At 37.3% G+C, this 23,637-nt stretch overlaps 4 protein-coding genes across 7 annotated transcripts; all 4 read left to right on the forward strand.

The window, feature by feature from the left end:
* The first annotated feature begins 2,693 nt into the window (after window positions 1–2,693).
* Window positions 2,694–5,221, forward strand: LOC105383119 (putative acyl-CoA-binding protein). Of its 2 annotated transcripts, XM_048623580.1 has the most exons (4): window positions 2,694–2,818; window positions 3,774–3,808; window positions 4,417–4,531; window positions 4,973–5,221. In XM_048623580.1, the coding sequence occupies exons 2-4, from the start codon at window positions 3,794–3,796 to the stop codon at window positions 5,098–5,100; spliced, it is 258 nt and encodes an 85-aa protein (XP_048479537.1). In that variant the 5' UTR covers window positions 2,694–2,818; window positions 3,774–3,793; the 3' UTR covers window positions 5,101–5,221. The 2 variants fall into 2 exon arrangements, with proteins under 2 accessions (XP_048479537.1, XP_048479536.1); XM_048623579.1 differs by lacking the exon at window positions 2,694–2,818 and having other exon boundaries at window positions 3,755–3,808.
* A 1,242-nt stretch (window positions 5,222–6,463) lies between these two features.
* Window positions 6,464–10,728, forward strand: LOC105396282 (acyl-CoA-binding protein homolog). 3 transcript variants are annotated; one of them, XM_011553135.3, is made up of 4 exons: window positions 6,464–6,481; window positions 6,977–7,015; window positions 7,619–7,736; window positions 10,272–10,728. In XM_011553135.3, exons 2-4 carry the CDS (start codon window positions 7,001–7,003, stop codon window positions 10,409–10,411), a joined length of 273 nt encoding a protein of 90 aa, XP_011551437.1. In that variant the 5' UTR covers window positions 6,464–6,481; window positions 6,977–7,000; the 3' UTR covers window positions 10,412–10,728. The 3 variants fall into 3 exon arrangements, with proteins under 3 accessions (XP_011551437.1, XP_011551436.1, XP_011551438.1); XM_011553134.3 differs by lacking the exon at window positions 6,464–6,481 and adding an exon at window positions 6,576–6,698; XM_011553136.3 differs by lacking the exon at window positions 6,464–6,481 and adding an exon at window positions 6,868–6,886.
* A 1,572-nt stretch (window positions 10,729–12,300) lies between these two features.
* Window positions 12,301–21,876, forward strand: LOC105383122 (superoxide dismutase [Cu-Zn]). The gene is made up of 5 exons (XM_048623691.1): window positions 12,301–12,644; window positions 12,987–13,043; window positions 17,027–17,171; window positions 18,005–18,087; window positions 21,591–21,876. Exons 1-5 carry the CDS (start codon window positions 12,468–12,470, stop codon window positions 21,843–21,845), a joined length of 717 nt encoding a protein of 238 aa, XP_048479648.1. The 5' UTR covers window positions 12,301–12,467; the 3' UTR covers window positions 21,846–21,876.
* A 176-nt stretch (window positions 21,877–22,052) lies between these two features.
* On the forward strand, window positions 22,053–23,383 carry LOC105383123. Its single transcript, XM_011553139.3, has 2 exons — window positions 22,053–22,328; window positions 23,126–23,383. The coding sequence occupies exons 1-2, from the start codon at window positions 22,145–22,147 to the stop codon at window positions 23,311–23,313; spliced, it is 372 nt and encodes a 123-aa protein (XP_011551441.2). The 5' UTR covers window positions 22,053–22,144; the 3' UTR covers window positions 23,314–23,383.
* Window positions 23,384–23,637: the final 254 nt, after the last annotated feature.

Raw genomic sequence — 23,637 nt, forward strand, 5'->3', positions numbered from 1 at the left:
ACTTAACTATTATGTTTTTATTTTATAATCTTTAAGGATTGATATTGAATAGGATGTGTCCACTGATAGCAAATTATATAATCGATCTATTTTATCGAATTTATTTTAAACGATAAGTGCTAAATGAGGTTAGTGAGATAAAGTCAGGGGGCCTAGGAGTACCCACTTGAAGAACATTAAGTTTATGTTGTCTTTGCCAAATCAAACTCTAATGCAACGCCATAAAATGGTAGTTAGCGTATTTAAGCTTTCCGTCGTATAACCATTATTTTATTGATTCGTGAAGTCTCTGTGTAGCCAGCAAATTTGGTGAATTTGGAAACTCTGTTGAATTACAAGGGCTGTTCAATAGATAAGTATCAATTATTATGCTCGCTGCTAATGGAAACGTTTTTGAATCAAAATTCTTTCTTTTTGCTTTCAAGTGGTATGTGGGTACTTTTTATATAAGTATAATTCGTATTTTTTTTAACGAAAGCAGATTTTTACTTTTTTCCAAAAGTCGTAATACAAAAGTTGTTCTTTACCCCTGAGTCGTTCACTTTCGGCTTACCTTTTTGTAACACCCTGTTTACTGGGGTGTACCGTGTATGTAGGATGTAGGTATAGTATACCGCGAGTAGTTGTGAATAAATCCACTGTACCTAATGTTTTGAAGATTCCTTATCACCAGTTTTGCAAATATTTTGCAACATTTAAAAAAAGGAGTGGCAGGAGAATATAGGTTACAGAACAAGTGTTAGATATCATCAAGTGCTTTGTAAATACAAATTTAATAATGGGTAAATTTTTATGGTTATCTTTTTATAAATATAAGTAGGAGTACAGTGAACCAAAATTGATAATGCGCATAGAAATCTTTGACAGATCGGATGTTTTCGATTATATGACACATGATATTGACTCCTATACCTTTCGAACAAGGTTCAAAATGCAAGTATTTTTTAAGGCTCTTACGATTTAATGATTCGGGTGTGAAGATCTGCATGTGCATTATTAATTTTGGACAAGTGTATACTGTATAGTAGGTACCTACTAACTATGTATCTCAATTCCCAGTCCAGGTCTGTAACTCTGCTATACTTATTCTTAATATAAATTGATGGTTCATTATAGCTATATTGTTTTCTAACTAACTAGGCAAGCCGTATTAACTACTCAAGGTAAATTTGGAAACCTTTGGACCTAACAAGATGAATTAAGTACCTATTTAAGATACAAATGCATATAAGATAGCCATTGACTCGTTTTGGTCTGGATCCGGTGTCATCGTCACATCAATAGTTAATCAAAACATTTGTAATGAGAAAATATTTACGTTCCTGCCTACGCCCCAAGCTCCCATCCCTTGCGAAAGAGCTGAGCTGGACAGATGAGGACTGAAAGGCGTGGCGCACTTTTGTAAATTCCCTCTGCACCACCGGGGTGCCTTCAGTGGTGCCCCTTTTGAAAGGCAATGTATTCTTTTTCCAAAATTAGTTTTTGCCTATTTGGAGAACCTAGAAACAATAATATAATGCCTACAATTTAGAAGTTAACTTGCAAAAAGGCCAAAAAAGGCCTATTCGGCCAAAATCTACGTCTTGGTTCTTAGTGCTAGGTTAAAAAAGGCGCTATTTTGATGAACATTAATGTAGGTATTTTTACTTTTTGTTAAATCGATTTTAAAGTGAAGTTGATTTTTTTAATGTTGAGAACGCAAGCCAAACGCAATACTTGCCTTTCAAGAGTAGGGGAGCAGATAGAAACTAGCATCAACATACCATGGACGTGCCATGAACTAAGGGGATAGGTAACCAAAGACTTTTTTTTTACCTAAGACATTGTGCATGGGTTGACCGAGTCATAAAATTGATTTCTTATCATTTATCACACCTATTCTGCTGAAGATATAAATAAGAAAATATAAACTGGGATTACTTACATAGAGATAAAAGTTCATACTTTTATGGAAGGCATTTTTATCAGGTTCCTTTAGACACGATTTATACAGTGCACCTAGGGTTAACACCTGTTTTATTCTATTATTTCTTACGTGGTGGCTGGTAGGTATAGTCATGCCATGGAAACTTTCTCACTAACTACATTACTAGGTGAAACATCTTTAGATAGGTCCTCACCAGCCAAGAATATTCCACTGCTGGAGCAACGCTTCAAACTAGAAATTCAATCCGAATTCAATTAGAATTACACTATTTAACAGGTGTTTACCGCTGTCAAACGCCTACAAAATCTGTCAAATTTAGTTTTAACTAAACACTTGTTAAACAGTGTTTAAAGTTTTTTGTGGTAACACAGTATGTGCCTAGATATGTATCATAGGTAGGTATGGTGATTGTGATTAACTAGGTGGGAACATCTACGGTACCTAGTATGGCGATAAAAACAAGTAAGTTACTGCGTTTCATATTTTAGAAAAGGGGATTAGACCATAGAGTATCACAAAAGATTTACAAATAAACAAGAATTCCGTAAAAACAACTAAACAAACAAAGGATTAACATTTTTAATGTGCTTAAAAGCAGTTATCACGAAGTTAATTCTAATTGATCTAATAATCACTTTGATTTCAGCCTGACCAACCTGGGACTAAAAACACCTGAATATACCTTATCTTGTACACCTAAACCTAAGTAATTAGGTAAGTGTCCCTACCTAATTATTTCCGTTGATATTATTGATAATTTTTCGTGAACGCTGCGTGATAGTGGCAGCCCTACGTGACAGTTTTACAGCGACGATCGGGTAATATAATGGCTAACCATGCTGAAAATTTGTCAGTTCTACTTTTGAAGTTCTCTTTGCTTCTTCCCCTACGGTGAGTTATTTTGGATTACCTTGGCGTTGCGTAGCATACATTGTTCTTACCTATAAGTTTATATGTGCACCAAAGGCAAACAGTGGATATAACAATAAGTGGACCATATTTGCTGTGCTGTGACTTGAGATGGAGTTCTAAGTTGAACTCAAAGCTCATTAATGAGGAAGATATTGGAGAATGTTGCTTAGTGGCGTTGCTTAGGAAAGTCATTTAAGTAAATAGGTATTGTAAATTTTTAGCAGTGGAAGATTACGAACTGATGCTGATGTTCTAATCCCACATATGAAGTGTGTGCTCAATCTAATGTTACGTGCATAAACTATGTGGTTCCCGAGCTGGCGATAGAAAGAGGGGACACTTCTATCTATGGAGGGGACATTTAAATAGGAAATGTGCTCCTATCACTAATTTAGTAGGCTGATCCTGACTAATTCTATCGAATGTGCGTGGATAACTTTCATTCGTGGCATAAATACCTATTATATGCAACTATGAATGTATTCACTCTTGTTTAAGAGATTTCCCTGGAAGAGTTCTTGTATTGGTGGGTTTAGCCATAATCCCCACTCGAGATTTACCTACCTAATAATACTTAAACCTATGCCAGAATTTAAATAAATAAATAAATAAAATAAATATGTGGGGACATCTCACACACGGCCATCCGACCCCAAGCTAAGCAGAACCTGTGTTATGGGTGTCGGACAGCTGATACATCTACACAAATACATAGATATATAGATACTAAATATAAATATCAACACCCAAGACCCGAGTACAAATATCTGTCTTTAAACAAATATTTGCCCCAGCCGGGAATCGAACCCGGGACCTTCGGCATAGCAGTCAGGGCCACTAACCACTACGCCATTCGACCGTCAAAATGGTTAGTTAGTTGTTGCTAATGCCAACCGCTGTACCCTCGTTACCTGAATGACTTTATTTGTTACAGATCTCACCGATTTATTCAACATGTCTCTGGATGAGGTATATATGACCAATAGATACTCCTGGTTATCAAGTATAGTAACTTGTATGGGTACCTACCTTAAATACTTACCAAACCGGTAGCCGGTAGTTGAATGGGCTGGATGAGGAAGTCCAAGATGTTGCGTGGTGCTTCTTGGTTCTTTTGAGAGGCATATTTATGCCCGGCAGTGGATGATTAGGGGCTGATGGTGGTACATATCAGCATAATCTGTAATAAAAAATAATTAAAGAAATTAAAAAACTTGGTCAGATTAATATAAATATTTACGATCAGATTGTTACCTAGGTACTTATCAGGTTTATTATATTGCATTCGATTAGATAAATATCCAAGTAACATTATACTTACTTAGTTAAATACCTACTAAACACTTATACCTAAGTAGGTAACTATAGGTACATCCTAGTTTAAAAAAAGGGGACGTGCACATATAGCTTAGAGATCGATTACATGAACGAAGGAGCATTGTCTATAATCCTCTCACTCCCAAATTAGAGAATTTTAGACATGGCGACTGCTAGACATTAAGCGTAGGTATATCTCTGGCGCTACCTCCCTCCCTAACCTACTTGTAAGTATCTAACATGATCATATATTTCACCAGCAATTCAAGACCGTCTCCGACACAGTGAAGAACTGGTCGAAGAAGCCCTCCAACGATGAGAACCTGGCGCTCTACTCGCTGTTCAAGCAGGCCAACTTCGGAGATGTCAACATCCGTGAGTGTTATACGTTTACAAACATGACGAGGGACGATTAAGTATTTTATACGCGCCTGTCCGGCGCACCCTGGGCAGTTAGCGACTGATAAGAACTGATCTCACTAGCTAATCCTTTACACACCCTAGTTCAGCTCAGTGCTTATCACCAACACACTGCAATAAAAAAACCGGTGTCCGAAGATAGGCGGAAGTGGCGGACGTTAGTGGAGACCCTCTGCACCTCTGGGGTGCCATAGGACTGCAACAACAACACCGCTCCGCTAGCCTTCTCCGCTCTTGTGGATAGCATAGAATAACAAGTAGGTACAGTAGTAGTACTAGTACTAGTTATTCTATGATAGTTACACTTACTATCAGCTACCAATCGCTGGGCCCTCTGATAGTTTCCGTAACTTACTCCATTAATAATTAAATTAATGTTGTTTCTCCACCCCCCAGCCCAGCCCAGCGGCATGGTAGAGAGTGCCAAGTGGAAGGCGTGGAGCGGCCGCAAGGGCATGTCCGCTGACGAAGCCAAGAAGCAGTACATCGACCTCGCCAACCAATGGCAGGCCAAATACGCCTAAACACTAGCCTGATTTAATCCTAGGTAGTTTTAAATTATGAATAGTTAAGTTTAAAAGAAGAATCTTTTCTAAATTGTAATCTTAATTGACTGTTTTGAATAAATGTTTTTGTTTCGTTAAACAATTGTTTTTTTTGTTGCGCGTTGGTCTATCCTCCTTTTTTTGTTAGTACACAAACAGGACACACTTACTTCTATCAATGCAAAGGTTACTTACCCACAGTCCCTGCATGTTTGTTACCTACGTCACAGAATAATAACTAGTACCAGTACGTCTATGAAGTAGGTAGGGTAGGTACTTAAATGAGACACAAACCACAGCAGACCAATCTTCCACCTTCAATGGATGACTGCTGTGATAGGTAGGTAAGTATAAGTACGTCACTTAATGAGCTGAATGCACCTCTTGTGTCCACCACCCCCGTCTACCACCCGTACTACTTAGGTACCACTATCACTCAGTATAACTTTTCTCATATTATAAGCTCAGTAACTATGTAAGTAACTAAGTACAGGAACTTGTAGTTTTAGCATTTATTATCATTACCAATCTATAATCTATAATAGTTTTAGCTTAGATCAGACAACGATAAAGAGTCATAGCAATATTAACAAATACATAATTTTTTAACCACCTAACTAAGTATATACTTAAAAAGAAGGGTTTTACTGGGTTTTACTTATAAGTTTAGCGTGTATGTGTATCTGTCTGTGGTAACTAGCGTAGTAGCCCCAAACGGCTAAACTGTGGGTCGTAGGTAATGTTACCCCGAGTATTTATTTATTTATAAACACTTTATTGTATAATAATAGAAACAGTTACAAAAATGGACTTAAAAGTAGTAAGTATATACAGAGGCGGGCTTATTGCCAAGAAGAAATTTCTTCCAACCAACCTTTGTATTTACGTATTATTATCGGCATAGTTATGAGACTTCACTTATTTTTCCACCCTACGAGTGGTAGTTATGTTCGTTGAACTCATTAGGTAGGTAAGGTATAGGTAGGTAGATTACAAGTAGAGAGAGAACTTTCCACACATTATACTTTAATGCAGACAGTAGAAAGTAGAAATAAGATTGGGTAAGTAGAAATAAAGTGTTGAATATGTTAAACATTTTGGTCAAAACATGAACGCATCGCTTGATCGCATCACCACTCACCACTGGCGGTCTTTGCATTTATTACGTACTTTACTCTTTGGGTCTTTGTCTTCATTGACGGCTGTCACCTGTCACTGTAATTGACTTGACATGACATTGACAATGACAATGCAAGTCAAAACTGACAAAAAAGAAAACATTTCAATTTCCAATTTTCCAAACTTTTTTCAATTTTCAGAAAATACTATTTTATCAATACTTTCAGGGATTAGCTTCTAGGTAAGTGCCTACGTGAAAACATAATAATCGTCACAGGGATTACGGTAAATTTATCATATCAGTTTAATACCTCAAAAATACTCGTTCCATCATCGATAAGAGGCCGGGGACCGCTAGCCGGTCGCTGATGACGTGACGACACGGTGTGGTGTTCATTCAATATTGTAGTCAGTTAGCCGCTCGCATTCGTGACGAATACCCGTCTTTTCTCCGCAAAGTAAGCTAAGAACGTGTTTTCCTTTTACTTTTTTCACCTTTCCCAGTAACTTGCCAAGTCTATTACCACTACACATAGGCTGTTTGAGGTTCAGTCCTTGTTACTCTTGCTAGGTTTTTATAATTCAATTTCTAACTTTTGCGTGGTTTGCCGGTCGAATAACAAGATTCCATTTGCCCTTGATACAGGTTAAAATGTTAATCATACTAGCCACACTATGCTAAAATATTCAGGATATGAAAGTTCGATTGGAATTTAAATAATGTTTGTGTTTTTAGGTTAATACCTCCGCCGAACACACCATGTCTCTGCAAGAAGTGAGTAAAAGTTTTATATGCATACCTACTTTAAATTATTAAGTGTTGGAAAGTTGTAATATAACTATAATAAAAGTACCCACCTCTAGATATTGAAAATTTGTAATAGTATGTTTAACAGTGCATTCACTATTTCTACCAGATATGTGGTATTGGTAATTGGCAGTATCTGGTGTAATTGCCGTGTGCCACACTGGTGTTTCAGGGAAAGTTTGTGATGCATGCCTCATTGCCTCTGCATGTTCTAATTTGTTGGAAAGTCAACATCCACCTCTTATTCTGTACCATATAATTGGACCATCTAGAATTAGCATGTATTTAGACACACTTGGTTGTTTTCATACAGTGTCTGGGATACATTTAATGAGGTGTTGATTATTGAAAATGTATTGTAAAACCTTCACCAAATAATATGACATTATCAGTATTATTCCCCAGATAACCTTTATCTGACTATTAAAAAATCAGCCCTTAATGTAAAGAATAATACAATACTTACTTGCTTCCTTATATAGTCCTATCATCTTTGTATAACTAATTATCATGTCATACTGATACTACTGAAACAATAGACATGTAAATTATATTTGTCGTTGAATACAGCAATTCGACAAGGCCGCCGGAGACGTCAAGAAGCTGAAGTCCCTGCCCAGCGACACAGACCTGCTGGAGCTGTATGCCCTCTTCAAGCAGGCCACCGTCGGGGACGCTGACCCTGCCAGTAAGTATTCAAAACCAGTTATCCAAGTCATTCAAAACCCATTATGCAGTGCAGGATCGGGCAAAGTTGAAATCCTTTTTTCGAGCCCTACATCCCTGATGAGGGATAACAGGATTTCATCATCATAAATATCCTAATTCCTCATTTGTATCAGATCACTGTATTTTTTGTTTTAGTGCATACCATGATTATGTTAGGGGCAAATATTTGACTTAATAAGTGTTATGCTAAAATTAGCAATCATGTAATGTAACATGCTGAGATTATGAGATTTAATAATATAATTGTGAAAGAATTATTCACAGTTATTGCTATAAATAATATTATTATTTCATCCTTAATAACTTTACAACATTTATAAACCAATATTTTTTTTCTCAGTTATAAAGTATAATAAACACATTAAATTCATATTTTGGAAAATCTTAATCTTCCTATCCACTACCTATGTTTTTTTGGGCTCAGGTTTTGGTACGCATATTTGCACTTCCTAGAATGAGTTCCCTGTAAGCAAGCACTCGTGCACACTAATAGGTATTTTTATTTCAACTGGTTTCCTCTAATAATAGTGTTAAAAGTCTAGCGCGAAGGCCAAGCCATGTACTTGACCTCTGTGTGGTTAACAAGCTAGTGCAAACTGACAGTTGTGTCTTTATCTCATTACGAATTCAAACAAAAATATTTATAAGTAAGCTTAGTATTTAAATTAAGTCTCATCGTCACGGACTAGTAGCTAGTGGATTAATTAAAAATATTAAAATTAAATTCATGCTTACTACATAATACAGGCGAAATTTGGATTGCTCGCTTTCTATCTGGACTCTAGCTACTTTGAGCTTTGCATTATGCATTATGTACGATAAAAATGTTGCATTAAAACCATTTGAGGGCTTCTAAAGTTACAGAAGTTAATTTTATAACGACTTCAGAGTTTTTTAACGTCTGGTAGATTGATTATATTTTTTTAAACAATAAATAGATGTAGTAACACTTATTACATTGACCTCGGTATTTTTCAGTCACTTCATAATACTGGTAGTTAATCGTTAAAACCGTGACACTGTGCTAATTGCGTCATCTCAGTGCAATTATCATTGTGCTAGGCGTAACCTTTCCCGCGACATAGCGTCATAAAATCATTGTGAACAGTCTTCTTACTCAGAGCAATGAAAAAAAAATTGTACTTTGAAATTGCATCATTGGAAATTTGCATCTGTTTAGCTTAGCTTGTTTCTAGTTTTTGAGATTAATTAATATTGTACGCTGATATAAATAAGAGCTAACACTTAATGTAGATAAGTCGTTTTCAACCATGACTATCGCAATTAAAATTACCAAGATATAGGTAGGTGCCTGTTTACTTAGAATAGAATAAATAATGCATGAAACTAGAACGCTTTCGTTTGGGGTCTACGATACTTGGGTTAGGACAAATTTTTCAATAGTCAAATAAATTGTAGTACTGTTTAAGGACACAATTTATTTAAAATATCAATCAATAAGTTACGAGACCATCTTATTCTCAACACTTACGGTTCCTTGAATGTGTAGATGGAGTCGTCAAGTCTGCGACTTTTGACACTAATAATTATCATAAAGTTGTAGTTACGAGTATTTACATAATTCTTACGTACGTTTGAGTAAAACATGAGTCTGTTGATGTCTTGTCGTCGTTCAAAGACGTTTACTTAAAGATGATTAAATTTATAACTAACTTTAATATGAGCTTCGCCACGTTTTAAAACGGTCTCCCAAATGGCGTGTCTCTCAGAGATCTCTCATATTTTCTATGCCAATTTCTTTAGAATAGAATGTTCGATACAAAACTTTATTTATACTTTCGCCTAGTCTTGCATTATAAAGTTATTACGTAAATATAAAGTTGGTTTTTTAAAGTTCAATTTCGTAGTATTTTTCGTATGATTGTTTTTTTAAATAAAACTATCAAATAATATTCATGGATCATTACCAAAAGAATTACGATAATTGCACACACTTAATATTGATTAATTGAAGTTTTAGGGATTAATTGTTTTAATTTTAAAATCTAATCTACACTAATATTGTGAACCCTAATCTAAAACCTAAGTAGGTAGGTTTACGTTTGCTGATAGATTAATGTTTATCGCCGTGTTTAACGCAGATATAGTGACGTGGATAAAGATTCCATGCCGCGGAGGATGGAAGCAGTTTTGTAAAAACCATAGTAAATTTGCAAATGCCACGTAGGTACCTACTTAGGTATACCAAAATCACGCTTATAATATTTTTATTAGAATGTAAAAAAGCATTAGGTCTAAAATAATTTAACCAATGTTTAAACTCAGTAGTACTGTGTAGAAGTAGAAATAACATTCTTATCGTACATCACTCGCCATTTATGTTCAAGTGTTTACATGTTAATCTGATAAAACTTCTCAGGTCTCAGGGATAGAATTTAAAATGACAACAAAACATACATTTTATTGGAAACGCAATGTTCCTCCAGATAATGTCCTCAATCGATTTTAACATACCACCTCTCTTCCTCCTCAGACAAGCCTGGCATGTTCGACCTCAAGGGCAAGGCCAAGTGGGAGGCGTGGAACAAGAAGGCAGGCACCTCCAAGGAGGACGCACAGAAGGCATACATCGCGAAGGTGGAAGCCCTGACCGCATCCATCGGACTCCAATAAGCAACCACCAGACACAAGCGTTCACAGACCAGAGGGAAAAACCAGGCTGTTTGACAGCCAGCTTTTGCCGGATAAAAAAAAGAACGTTTTTTTTAATCTGTGGTTTAGGTATAATTTTAGTCTATGGGTAAAAGTAACTGAACATCACAATGATAACTCTTATTTTTAATGTAAGAAAAGCCTTTTTTGAAGCGATTCTTAACTTCCACAAATGGGTGGTGCTGTTTTAAGTGAATGTTTATGTATTTATTGTTTTTAAAGTTGCATTTTTTGTTAAGAGTTTTGTATGTGGAATAAAACAGCAGTTTTGGACTGATTTTCATGTTTTTTTTTTCGTTCCTATTGTCTTTTTTTGGACGCTGCCTGGGCTGGAGCAACCTATACAGGATGTTGCAAAAAGGGTAAGTAAACTAAGCAGAAACCTACATTCGCGGAACAAAAAGTTATTCTCTAAAGTAAAAAAATCACATGACCAACAAAGTTTATATGGAAAATGAATTATTTTTTTCGCGAATTTTGAAGTTTTGATTTCATTTTCGAGCTTAGATATAACATGCTGCACATGTAGGTTCAGCTTAGTATACGTACCCTTTTTGCAACAACCTGTATAGGCCAACCTATTCTACAAAAGATAGGTCAGGTACACCGTTGCAGCGACAGGAGCATAGCTTAAACTTTAGAACCGCTTGAAGTTTACCCATGAAGTCATTAGAACACACTTTTAGGACGAGTTGCTCATGGGATATTGAAATTATGAATAAGCTAAGTAAGTAGGGAGGGACATCTCACACGCGGCCATCCGTCCCCAAGCTAGGCAGATCCTGTCATATTGGTATAGGACAGCTGTTACACAGATACTTACATATTTTATTATATTAAAGCCCAAGACCCGAGTACAAATATCTGTCTTTAACAAACCCGGCAGCTTCGCCATAGCAGGTCGGGTGACTAACCGCTACACCATTGGGCCAACATGAATTTCAGCAGAGGTAAGTATACATTGACAATAGAACCCATAATGTATAAAACATTGAGTTCGGACGAATTGTGCAGTGCACCTGCGCTGCGTCATGTAAATAATTATTTATGAACGATAAACAGTAGTTAGTCTTTTTGGAACTTGTTGCAATGTATTAAAATCCAGGCGTTCCAATTTAAAGCATAACTTCGCCTGTTAGTAAATGTTTTCAGAATTTATTATTAGAAACTAACGTAGATACAAATGTTTGTTACCTGCCACAATGCAAAAATAAGGTGAATACCTATCTGGATTTTAGATGTGTACCACTGTACGTATTTCGTGCTATTACCTACTATGTATATGTTGCATGGGTGGCATGATGGGTTAGCATATTTAACCCGGTGCCAGTGATATCAAGAGGGTTTAATTATGATTTTTTCAGGTGTGAAATTGTAAAGTTATCTCTTGCTTTGTTACTTTTGGGATGAAATTTTTAACCCCGGTATCTACCACAGAGTACTTTGTTAATACTCAAAAGCATCCACCATGCATCCACGCAAGTGTACCATAAATATAATTACCTGAAATAAATGACTATTTATTATTTATTTTATAATTTGTTATCTAAAAATAAAGAATACGGATGTCATTTAAATTAATTAAGTACAATTACATACCTACATTTTACTGAACTTTACGAATGCAGTAATAACGTGGCAAAATAATAATTAATGGACAAAAAATCTACTGGATTTAATAGCGGTCTTCACGGGGCAATAAACACAAAACTACACTGTTATGATTATGATACCTGACTATTTCCTGACTCCTAGCTCTTCTACTTTAAATTTGGCTTCACGACGAGACATCGTGACGTCACGCAGCTCCTCAACCGTAGAGCCTTGGCGATTATATCTCACGAACCCATAACAAGCCTGTACGCGAGCTAACCACTCGTTTGCTCAGCAAAAAATACGAGCCAAGACAATCGAGCTTCAATATATTCTGGACAGTTGAACGGTGCACACAGATCCAAACGTTCCATTTTTGAAAAAATACTTTTTCTACCGACGTTCTAGTCAGCCAGTGTTCAAGATGAATCTTCGATTGCACGTGTTTTCCTGCCAGCTTCTGTGGCTTGTGGCTACATTGTCTGGGAAGAGCCTGCAAGGAGTCCCGGGGTACGGGAGGAACCTGGTCATCAAGACTCTACCGGCCATCGAAGATTACCAAAGCAATGTTTACGAAGTGTTTATGGAGCCTTATTTATATGTAAGTACCTACCTACGTCTTATTTCAAATGTAAACTTTACTGAATGGTATAAAGGGACGGGGTTATTAAGGACCGGTACAAAATTTCAATATATAAAATTCTAAAGCTGCGTATACACATGGAACGTAAGGCCTGACAGAATTTGTGTTGTCGTGATGATAAAGTAGTGAAACGGTATGCAACGACGCGACGACGACGCAGCTACCGAAACATATTAAGTATATTATAAATAAATTTCGACGCAGCTAACTACCGCAAAATATTATATTAAGGATAAATAAATTTAATAAGTAGGTATCTAGATCATTCAATACCCACTAAAAACTAAATTCTATTTCCAGCCTCTCGGCCAGCCTATCTACCCAGAGAGAGCAGAAAAGCAGATCGACATAACAGGAGTAAGTAGTTACCTATTTAATGTAAATGTAGTCAACTGTACCATACTAAATTTTATTATAACTTTATTATAGTAACTACACACGTGTCAAATATACTTCGGACGCATCCTGCGGTCGTGGCACGGGTCTGTTATCGACGGCGCCGTATTTATATGGCGAATCGTAATATAGTGACATTTGTCTACGTCGAAAACGCACCCGTGAAGCGGCAGCTGGGCACTCTGGACAGCTACTTACCGAAATGGGTAATTACCACGGTTACAACCCCTTGTCCAGATGCAGCTGTAGCATTAATCGTAATTACGTAACTGTAATAATAAGTGATGAATGACAAATGATGACATGACATGCACTTCTACTTGATACCCTTGACATCCTGAAACTAATCACTTGAGTAAATACCTACTGACAAAACTAATTAAAACACCCATAAGAAGCCTCCCAGATAACTAGGTGGATTTAAAATATTGGTGGGACATTCTTTAAGAATAAATTTAAGTCCTTACCTAAGTTAATTACCTCAAATTTTTATTATTAGATATGAGTAATCCATGGATCCATCCAACTTTGGGACCGATTTAGAACTTGGACATACAGAGATTTAGATACATAAGTATGTTATCATAGAAACCGTCTACAAGGCAATGCCAAGGTAAATAAATAAAGCATCTCTAATGACAGTGCAATATGAAACTACTCCTACTACTATTACAACGACTATTTACTTCCATTACATAAAACAAAGATCCTAGTCAGTATCCTTGGCATGTTATCATGATTGCATCAGGCGAGAACAAGAAAAATCTCCCAAGGAAAGTCGGTATTGACATGCGACATACAAATAAATTTCGTTATTAATTTGTTCTCGCGTCGTGGATGTGCGGGAAAATTGGTAAACTGGCATACCTACCTACTGCCTACAGGTATACTAATGCATAATATTGAATACGTTGCATCTCTGCCTACCTGCTAGGATATCGTCAGTTTGGGCGTATGTTCGATACGTAAAAAAATGTTTTATTTGTTTTTTCTCAATATTTTGGTTTTTACTACAAATAATTAAAAGTAAACTTAGGAGTTACGGTATTTCAGACTTTAATAAGATATAACTCTGATAAACATTTATGGGATTGGATCTAGCCTTTGTGATAAAGCCGCCGTAGGTACCTAATATACCTAGGTACTAGTTTTATTAATGGTCTATGGAGGAGCGATTAAAGTATAATTGAATAACAGTCGTTAATCAATGAAGATGCAATGAATGGATTATAGATTTATGGTCTCATTACCATTTCAAACAAACAAAGTGCTACCCCGCGTTGAATTCTTTTGTATGAGCGTAATAATGCGGGCGGAATCGTGAACGTATTTAAATTGCATTGCAATGATACATTTTAGTTATAATTTATAGAGGTAGCATTGTAATTACCTAATTACAATTGAGTAGCTATGTATTAGAATTAAAATAATAAATAATATGATTTTTACAAGAACAATACGAAAATATTTCGGGATAAGAGACCCCCTTATGTCACTCTGTAGCTTCTCTCTGCTATAGCTCCTATATCTCTATTTGAGTAGGTTTATCCTATAATTAAACGTACCTAGTTAAGAGGAGAGTATACTTCAGTATACCTTCGCGATTCAAGCGAAATAGGTATTTAGGAAAACATTTACTATCGCATGTGCTCTCATGCCCCGGGCACGGGTGCGATAGAGATGCACTGAAGCACGCGACTGACCATAGGTACTTTTCTTGATGAAATTCTGGTTTCGGGAGAAAACGTTTTACACTAACTAAATATCAACCAATCTCTTTGATTTTGATGTCAATCGATTCAGCATAATATATTCTAGGCTTATAGGTTCCGCTTTAAAAAAATACATTGTTATTGTTCAACAAACGGCTTGGTTTTGATCACAAAAAATAAAGTTATTTGAGGTGCCTATAACTTTGAATCTATAGAGAATTTAGAAAAAAGGAGAAGCTATAAACCTAGTTATTTCTTGTGTCAATAACATACAAAAAAATCATAGAGATTGGATTATATTTAGAAGTAGTAAAACGTTTTCTCTTTTTGTATGGACGAGCAAGTGCTATACTCTCCTCTTAAGCTTTACAATATACGTTGCAGGTTTTAGTATTCGAGAATTAATATTTTGTTTTTCGGTAATTTATGATAGGACATAATTGGTTTAATTAACGTAGACGTGCTCAGGTAATTAAAATTAAACAAGCACTTGGTTAAACAAAGGTTGGAAAGACAAAGCTTGTTAATAATTGTTGATACCCAAGTAAGTAGGTATGTTTTTATCAGATGCATTTGTTAGCTAATGTCTTTGTTTTTAAACAGACGGAATGCAGTGGCCTTCGGCCGGCCAAAAAAATCCTTATTTTTCACACAAACTTTATCTCTAATCTGAAAAAATGCATTTGATACCTATGTGCTTATATCTTTTTATTATAACTTATATTAAAAATTATGAGCAAAGTGCTTATTTTCTTAATGATAATGTGTCATAAAAGAGCCACACACAGGTGTAAAATAATTTTGATATTCAGTTGATGTAACCTCGTATACAACAAATAAATCGTATACTAATTTATGATGGCATTTAGATCCATCTCCACACACCCTTATTTCCGTTGCGACCGTGAACTAAGGCACCTCACACACGACGGTGTTTGGTGCTGATGTCATCTGCTGACTGTCGTGAGTACACCGCGTGCCAGTAGGTGAATGCAGGCTCTTATCGAGTAAACGGGTCACGTATGATATTAATACACCTAGGTAAATATTTATGTATTTAAATTAGGAAGTTTTGAAGATGCTGCTAACCAATGAACCAACATAATTTGTGTGAATGAATGAATGCACCTTGGAGTTACCCTGTATCACGGAAGGAATATATCATGTTCACTGGGACAAAAGGAAGATAAAATATGTAGGTTAGTTAGTAAGTTAGTAAGTACCTACCTCCATTAAAATAAAAATAAAATACTTAAAGACGAATTGAGAGCCTCCTCTTTTTTCGAAGTCGGTTAAAAAGCAGGTAAATAGTTACTTAATGCTATAACAACACAGACTTATAAAACCGCAATTTCTTTAAAAGTAACTGTACTTATACTTATTTTATACTATCTTTCTCATTTTACAATACTATTTGGTTTGAAAATAAAGATTAATGACGATTGAATTAATATTTCCACAGTGCTTAGCATTAGCAGCCATATCAATTCCGATCAGTCAAGATTAGTTTGATTGAAATGTTTAATTGCAAATTCATGTTATTTGGTTTTTTGCCAGTTTTTTTTGTAATCTATTTATGTCATGCATGTATGATATGTGTCTATTAACACTTCCTTGAAGCATGATTGTGATGAAGCGTGCTATAGCTATAGTGCCACAAACTTATCTGTTCCGGTGAGAGCGAACTAAATTGGTCCATATAATCTATGTCAATATGAAATTCATTAGTACAGTAAGTAATGAGGTATGGACCAATTTAGTTCGCTCTCACCGGAACAGATAAGTTTGTGGCACTATATTTAGTTTTTTTTATACACACCATGTTATTCAAGTATAAAATAAGTGTTGTGTGTTGAATGCGATAAGCGTATTATAACGGGCTTATTGGATGCCATTATGTGATGATGCTGAATGCTGACTAACTGACATTATCATACAAATACCTAACAAGAAATGACGTAGGCATACCAAGTTTACTCAGTAAATACCTGAGTATTTTATATATATGCATAAGTACGTAAAATAAGCCTAGTAAACAAATACGTGTTGGGTTACCCACCAATTCATAGGTTATAGTGTTACAATCCTATGTATTTGCTTTCTGCATATTTCCTGTGCTAATTTCTAAACAAACTGCGATCAGTATTTTGTATGTGACACACCATCCTTTTCCTACATTATTAATCTAAGATCATAACCATAATCTACCGTCTCACACATACCTCCCGCCAGGTGCCGCGCCTGCACCCGGGGCTCCAGGCCGTGGTGTACCTGAAGGCTGACGAGGAGTCCGGCGTGAGCGGCGAGCTGGTGTTCACGCAGGTCGTGCCTAATGGACCGGTCACCATCGAGGGGAACGTCACCGGGCTGAGTGCTGGTAAGTGCTGCGAGATTGTCGTGCGTTTGTCTGTGAGATAGTGTGTGTGAAACGGATGGAGTTGAGTTTTTTTTAGAGTACGTAATTACAAAGAAGCGCGTAATTTATGCGCTTATTTTTTACTTTTAGGCCCGGTTTCCACAAAAGCGGAGAGGAGAGACGATGACAGGAGATCTATTTAGAATAATAAATCAGATTTCGTTATTTCCACTTCTCCTCTCAGCTTAGCTTCGGTCGGTGGAAATGGATCAAGCGAAGAAAAATGAGACATCTCCTCTCCTCTCCGCTTTCGTGGAAACCGGGCCTTATTTTGTTTTTTTTTGTTTTTCTGACTGTCTGGCATACGCTCTAGCTCTACAGTGCGCTTAAAGTTAACCAGGTTCTACTCCTGTGATGTGTATTGTTTTTGTTTGCGTCTTCTGATTTTATTAAAATAATTTAGTAAAATGTTTCCTAGGACACATAAGATAACGTTTGATTGGCGTTTCCGTGCCATTTTTTGTTGGCCCATGCAAATTACGAACCCGGGACCTACACTTTAATAAAATCTAGTTATAAAACCGTTAAGCAGGCAATGACCTTAGACATTTAGCCGATGGTAAAGTGGCTGGATGAGGAGAACCGATGACATAGCGACAGAGGGCATAGAGTAACTTAGGTCTCCGAAGTTCCTCTAGAATGTCTGTTTTCTGATAAACATATTAGGTATACGGGGAGTAAAACGTAAATTCGCAGCCAGTAATAATCTACTGCAGGTGTCAGGACTATTAGCCTCCTCCTTAACTACTTACGCTCAACTGAAGGACTGATGATGATGAATGTGTTATCTCCAGGTCTTCACGGGATCCACGTCCACCAGACTGGCGCCATCAAGGACAACTGCAAGGACATAGGACCACATTTCATCGCTTACTATGTAAGTGGGGTTTATTTATAAAATATGTTAAGGGTCGGCAATAGGGAATCGAGGGTTGGCATTGTCATAGAATTATATAGTAAATGATGCTCTACAGCCTTGAAAAAAATCACACAGGTAGCCGAAGAGTCTAGCTAGGTGCTGAATCATTCGAATTTAAGAAAATGCTTATGGATAACTGTAAATTAATTTCAGAAAACCAGTAAATCACACTCCCGTATTGTAACAACTGTGTCGTAATTATCAAGATTTTTCATATGATTCTTATCAAATTATAAAGATAAATGCTTGGACTAGGCGATAAATACCTTGTTTTTAAATAAACACACACCTATTTTGTGTAAATTAATAACAAACTTGGGCAATTTTTTTCCCTCAAATCTTCATACAAATATCTATGGCGGCTTTCTGTGTTATAAAATCATAAACACAAGCGACGTTTGACTCAGTCGGCCGCTGGCCTCCAAAGAAGGGTCACGTCGGTTTAGGCAGCACTGACAGCTCGCGATCTTTTCGTGTACAGATACAAAATCACTGCACATTGGTTGTCATTGCACTTTTTCAACTTTTATGACACCAACATAATTTGATTTGAAATTGAGGAAGCATAATTCTTACACTATATTCAATACATTAAATTAAATTAGATAGTGGGCAATGTTCTCGCGTGACATTACAGTCTCGTAAAGGTCCGATGAGGAGCAGGAATATAGCGAATGGATCTAAGTGATGACAATACGTAGGAACATTAGGTTAGGATTCATCAAAAACACAGTCTTATGGTACTGGTTGAGGAATGGTCTCGTGAGGATCTGATGAGGGCAGTAACAAGGTGGTGACTGAATTTTATTTCAAAGATGTTAATAGCTAAAAGCATTGAGTTTGGGCTATTAAGTATGTTTTTCAGAGAGACAGAAAGATATTTTAGGTTTCCTCTGGATTAGTTAGGTTTACTGGGTTTACTAAATTCATTCGTAACGTAAAATTGATAATGACGGAATTTCTTCTATAGACAGTAGTTACTAAAAAACCAACGATAGATGGCGTAATTTGCAGAAGTACATATCTAGTCACCCTGTCACGGGGTGACTTCGGTTGGTAACTCAGAAAAAATACTATATGTTATTGCATCAATAATAAAAAAATCAAGAAAATATTCAAAGTTTCCATCCTCGCACACAAATCACAAACTCATGCCCTGTTCTAGGAGCAGGGTCTACCCTAGTGCATTTTTATGACCACTTTTCGGTTCTACCTTTTTTGGCCCAAGATTAATTTGCCTAATCTCGTATTGCATAGTAACGTTTGGTCAAAGTCTCGTTTCGCCGAAAATCGTATAGCATAAATCTCGATTAGTAAAAAGTTATTTCGCATTATCTTGTTTAGCCTAATAATGGTATGGCCAAATCTTGAATAGCCTAATAATAGGTTTATACAAAGTAATAATATTTGTTTGGCTTTAACTTTGACGGAGCGTCTCTCTATAGCGCAAACTGGTGCGTTGTATTGTTTCCGCTGTTTGGAAAACGCTCCGCTCCGCTTTGGTTTTGATGAACATGTGCACCTAACACGCTCCTCCTCGCTTTGCTCGTCGTCGCACCTATCTTTAGGTTTCGATCTCATGGGGTTTGTAATAATTATTGTATGTGTATTATAAATGTATGTTGTATTGCTCGTTAACTTTCGATTTTTTAATCATTCAATATCGTGATTTTCGGGATGTATGAGAAAAAATACCACAATTTGTACATTTACTACATACTTAATATATTATTTATTAAGATAACATTAAGAGAAACAAGATTATACATAGGTATAGACGAACATACATTTGAGCAAACGTAACTTAGGTGTTTAAAGATTGTGCCTAAAGAGTTTTAGACGAAACGAGCCTTATGCCACTTAATTCTTGGCAAAGTGATGGTTCGGCCAAAAAAGTTTAGACCATACGAGTTATGCGAAATGAGTTTTGGTCAATAAAGATTATGCGAGATGAGGGGAACCACCACTTTTCACTTGTGTCCCACCGGTTTCTGTGCTCAGCGGAATAGCACCATTAACCATTATTATTCTGAGATATCATCACTTCTTATTCTGAGTTACCCAACATAAAAACACGCCATCTGTTGAAATCATTTTTTAATTAGGATTTTTCTATGGTGTGGTCCCCAAATTTAAGGGTAAAAGCAAAATAATTATATTTTAACCTTTTTTTATACCTATTATATTAAAATACCAATTCAACGATACCCTACCTACACCATCAAAATAACCGGAAAAAATATCAGCCCCAATTTACTTGTATGGGAGAGGGAGTACCCCAATATTTTTTTGGGGTACTCCCCATATCTATGCGAAATATCAGCTTGATATCTTTACCCGTTTCTGAGAAAAAGGGCGGTGACAGACAGTCAGTCAGACAGACGGACAACAAAGAGATCTTATAACGGTTGCTTTTTTTCCTTTTGAGGTACGAAACCCTAAAAATAAGAAAAAATATTATTCTGCTACCAAAAAATATACTTACAAACATACAATCGAAAAATATTACCCTCCCCCTTCGGCAGTCGGGTAAAAACAAGTGAGACAGGGGGTCATTCTGAACTTTTGTTCTACGAGTTTTAAAAATGAACAAAAAAAAAACCTTTTTCATAGAAACTTTGATGACACGTGACTTTTTACCATGGAAAACGAATATTTTTTTTCGCGAATTTGCAAAACTCGTAGAACAAAAGTTGTTCAGAATGACCCCTTGAGTTGAGTCATCCCCTTTCGGCTTAGTATACCCTTAGTATCTACACTTTAATACCTGTAGTTACCTTTCTACAAGTAAGTAAATACTACATTTGTTTAGAAAGCTAATCGGGTTCCGAGTATGGAGAAAAGTGGCACCCCTATTAATTTCTACTCTTTCCTGGTGCTTACCAGTGTAATTAAAAATTATACTTACCCTCAAATCACTACTTGAAAATAATTGTCAATAAAGTTGGCGAGTAAAAGTTTATGACCCACTGTGCAAACTTACATGTGTGCGTGTCACTGCGTGTGCTGTGTGAAGAGCATTGAAAACCCAAATTTGGCGGGGCACGTCACCCTGTACGGGCCCTTAAGTACTTTGTTTTGAGTCTTGAGCCTGAAATGAAATATTAATAATAAATTTGTGCAGTCCGCATATCGATATAATACGAAGGTTCGACTCTAGCCGAGACAGTAATTTTTTTTCGTCAGTTAGCGGTTTCAGCAGCTTGATGAGACCATTTTACAGGCTTTAGCTGCGCAATTAAGTCCTAGATAATGATGAAAATTATAAGATATCACTTCATCAAAGGCCAAACTGACCTACTTTACCATAATAGCACAGATTACAACTCAGCAGCCACTCATCCTTCCATAACGGCCTTAGCTTGTTATCCCAAAAGCGCTGATTCACGCCCCGCCTTCCTCATCTCACGAGGAAACCGACAGGATGTCACGCCACCAATGACCACGTTCCATTCACCCAGGGTCGTCACGGCGGGCCCAGGGACCACATCCGTCACGTCGGAGACCTCGGCAACATCAAGGCGGAAGAAGGACCGGTCAACGTGAAGATCATCGACCACCTGATCTCCCTATCTGGTCCCAGGTCCATCCTCGGCAGGTCCCTGGCTATCTCGAAGGCGGAGGATGACTACGGCAGGTCCAGTACTGAGGACAGTGCTTTGACCGGCACCTCTGGACCGGCGGTCGCGTGCGGGGTTATTGGATATTTGAATTGAATTGGTTTACGGAATAAAAGTTTTAAAAGTTGTTGTTTGTGTTTTTGTACCTTCAGTGTATTTCCGGACCGGGTAAACCCGCTTCTGATTTTACGGTTGTGGTTACGGCTCACCATTGCATTGGCGCCAAGAAACCGGATATCCGACCACAGACAAATCCCTCTTTATCTATGGTATACTTCAGACTGACTCGCCTCCTGTCATCACATCCACTGTCAAAATTAACCGTCAAACAACACACCCAATAAAAATAATCCAAAAAACCGAGGAAGCATTTACTAAAACATGCGGCGTGTAGAATGAATCGTGACTTCGTGTACCACTACCCTCGCGAGGAGACTAGCTGGTCTCGGGTGGGGAGCACATTGAACCGATGGCTGTGGGGTGCCCTGTGCTGCGGGGTGCCCGGGATCCCGTGCTACTTCTGCACGTGCTGTGACAAGGTGGACGAGAGCGCGGAGCGGGAGCGGCCGAGGGTCAATCGTATGTTGAATGTTGATAGTGATACCTCTATGTTTGCATTGTACCAGTTGAAGTTGCTAAACTTGAGGTTGTTGTTTTAGAATTGAGCAGCCCAGCTATTCCTTGGTTTCTGTTGTACCGATGGAACTAGTACAAATAGTTTAATGACTATTAAGAAGTACCATGGTCACCATGGACGGCCAAAGATAAAAATAGAGTTCAGCTGCTTGTTGTCGATGTCGATGTTTAGTTTTATTGTTGATATTTCAACTGGTGTTTGCATATTTAGGTAAGTATATATATTAGGTATGTACATAGGGCTTTTCAGGCATACAACTTAAATGATTGGTAATAGTGTTATACTAACTATGGTGTAATTGATTTGAATTTATACTTACGTAGTTTGCAAAGCTTTATACTCATTGCTCGGAATTGCGTCGTCTGCAGGCAGGTATGTAGGTACTTAGTTAAATTAAAGTTTAATTTCCTGATTGTTAACTATGCATTACTTACATGTTTATTACTAGCTACATGATATCTTCAAAGTCATAAATAGTTACAGCTTCCTCCGTCATCAGTTCAAGGTTTCAGGAGATCAAATTAATTACCTAGTAACTAGTTAGCTCGTTAAACAACCAATTTATGATTGACGAAGTTAGGAAACAACGTTACACACGTCCAGTAGATAACATATAACTACATAATAAGAAGCAGGATGAGGATGCTATCGTGCACCAGCGTCCACAAACAAACCCCTATCCTCCCCTAACTCCATCCTTATCCCCTCCTAACTCCATCCCCATTCCCCCTTACTCCAGAATCAACTGGCACGGCGGAGCGGCTGGCGCGGCCGCACCGCCCCAACGCACCCGGGGGCCGCAAGTCCACCCCCGAGATGCTCAGCGCGGTTCGCTGCGCCCTATCCCAGCTGCAGGGGGAGCCCGCGCCCCCGCCACCCCCCGCCGACCCCCAGACCGGGGACGGACACAAGCAGGAGCCAGGGTAGACCAGAGTTGGGGAAATTTATGCGTTTTGTTGTGCCGATATGAAATCATTGTACAGTTTTTTGTGTAAAGTTTGGGGGTTCCGCTCATCTCGCATAATCTTCATTGACCAAAACTCATTTCGCATAACTCGTATGGTCAAAACTTTTTTGGCCGAACCATCACTTTGCCAAGACTTATGTGGCATAAGGCTCGTTTCGTCTAAAACTCTTTAGGCACAATCTTTAAACACCTAAGTTTCGTTTTCTCAAATTTATGTTCGTCTATACCTATGTATAATCTTGTTTCTCGTAATGTTATCTTAATAAATAATATATTAAGTATGT

This window comes from Plutella xylostella, chromosome 10 (genome assembly GCF_932276165.1).
Source record: "Plutella xylostella chromosome 10, ilPluXylo3.1, whole genome shotgun sequence".
NCBI lineage: Eukaryota > Metazoa > Arthropoda > Insecta > Lepidoptera > Plutellidae > Plutella > Plutella xylostella.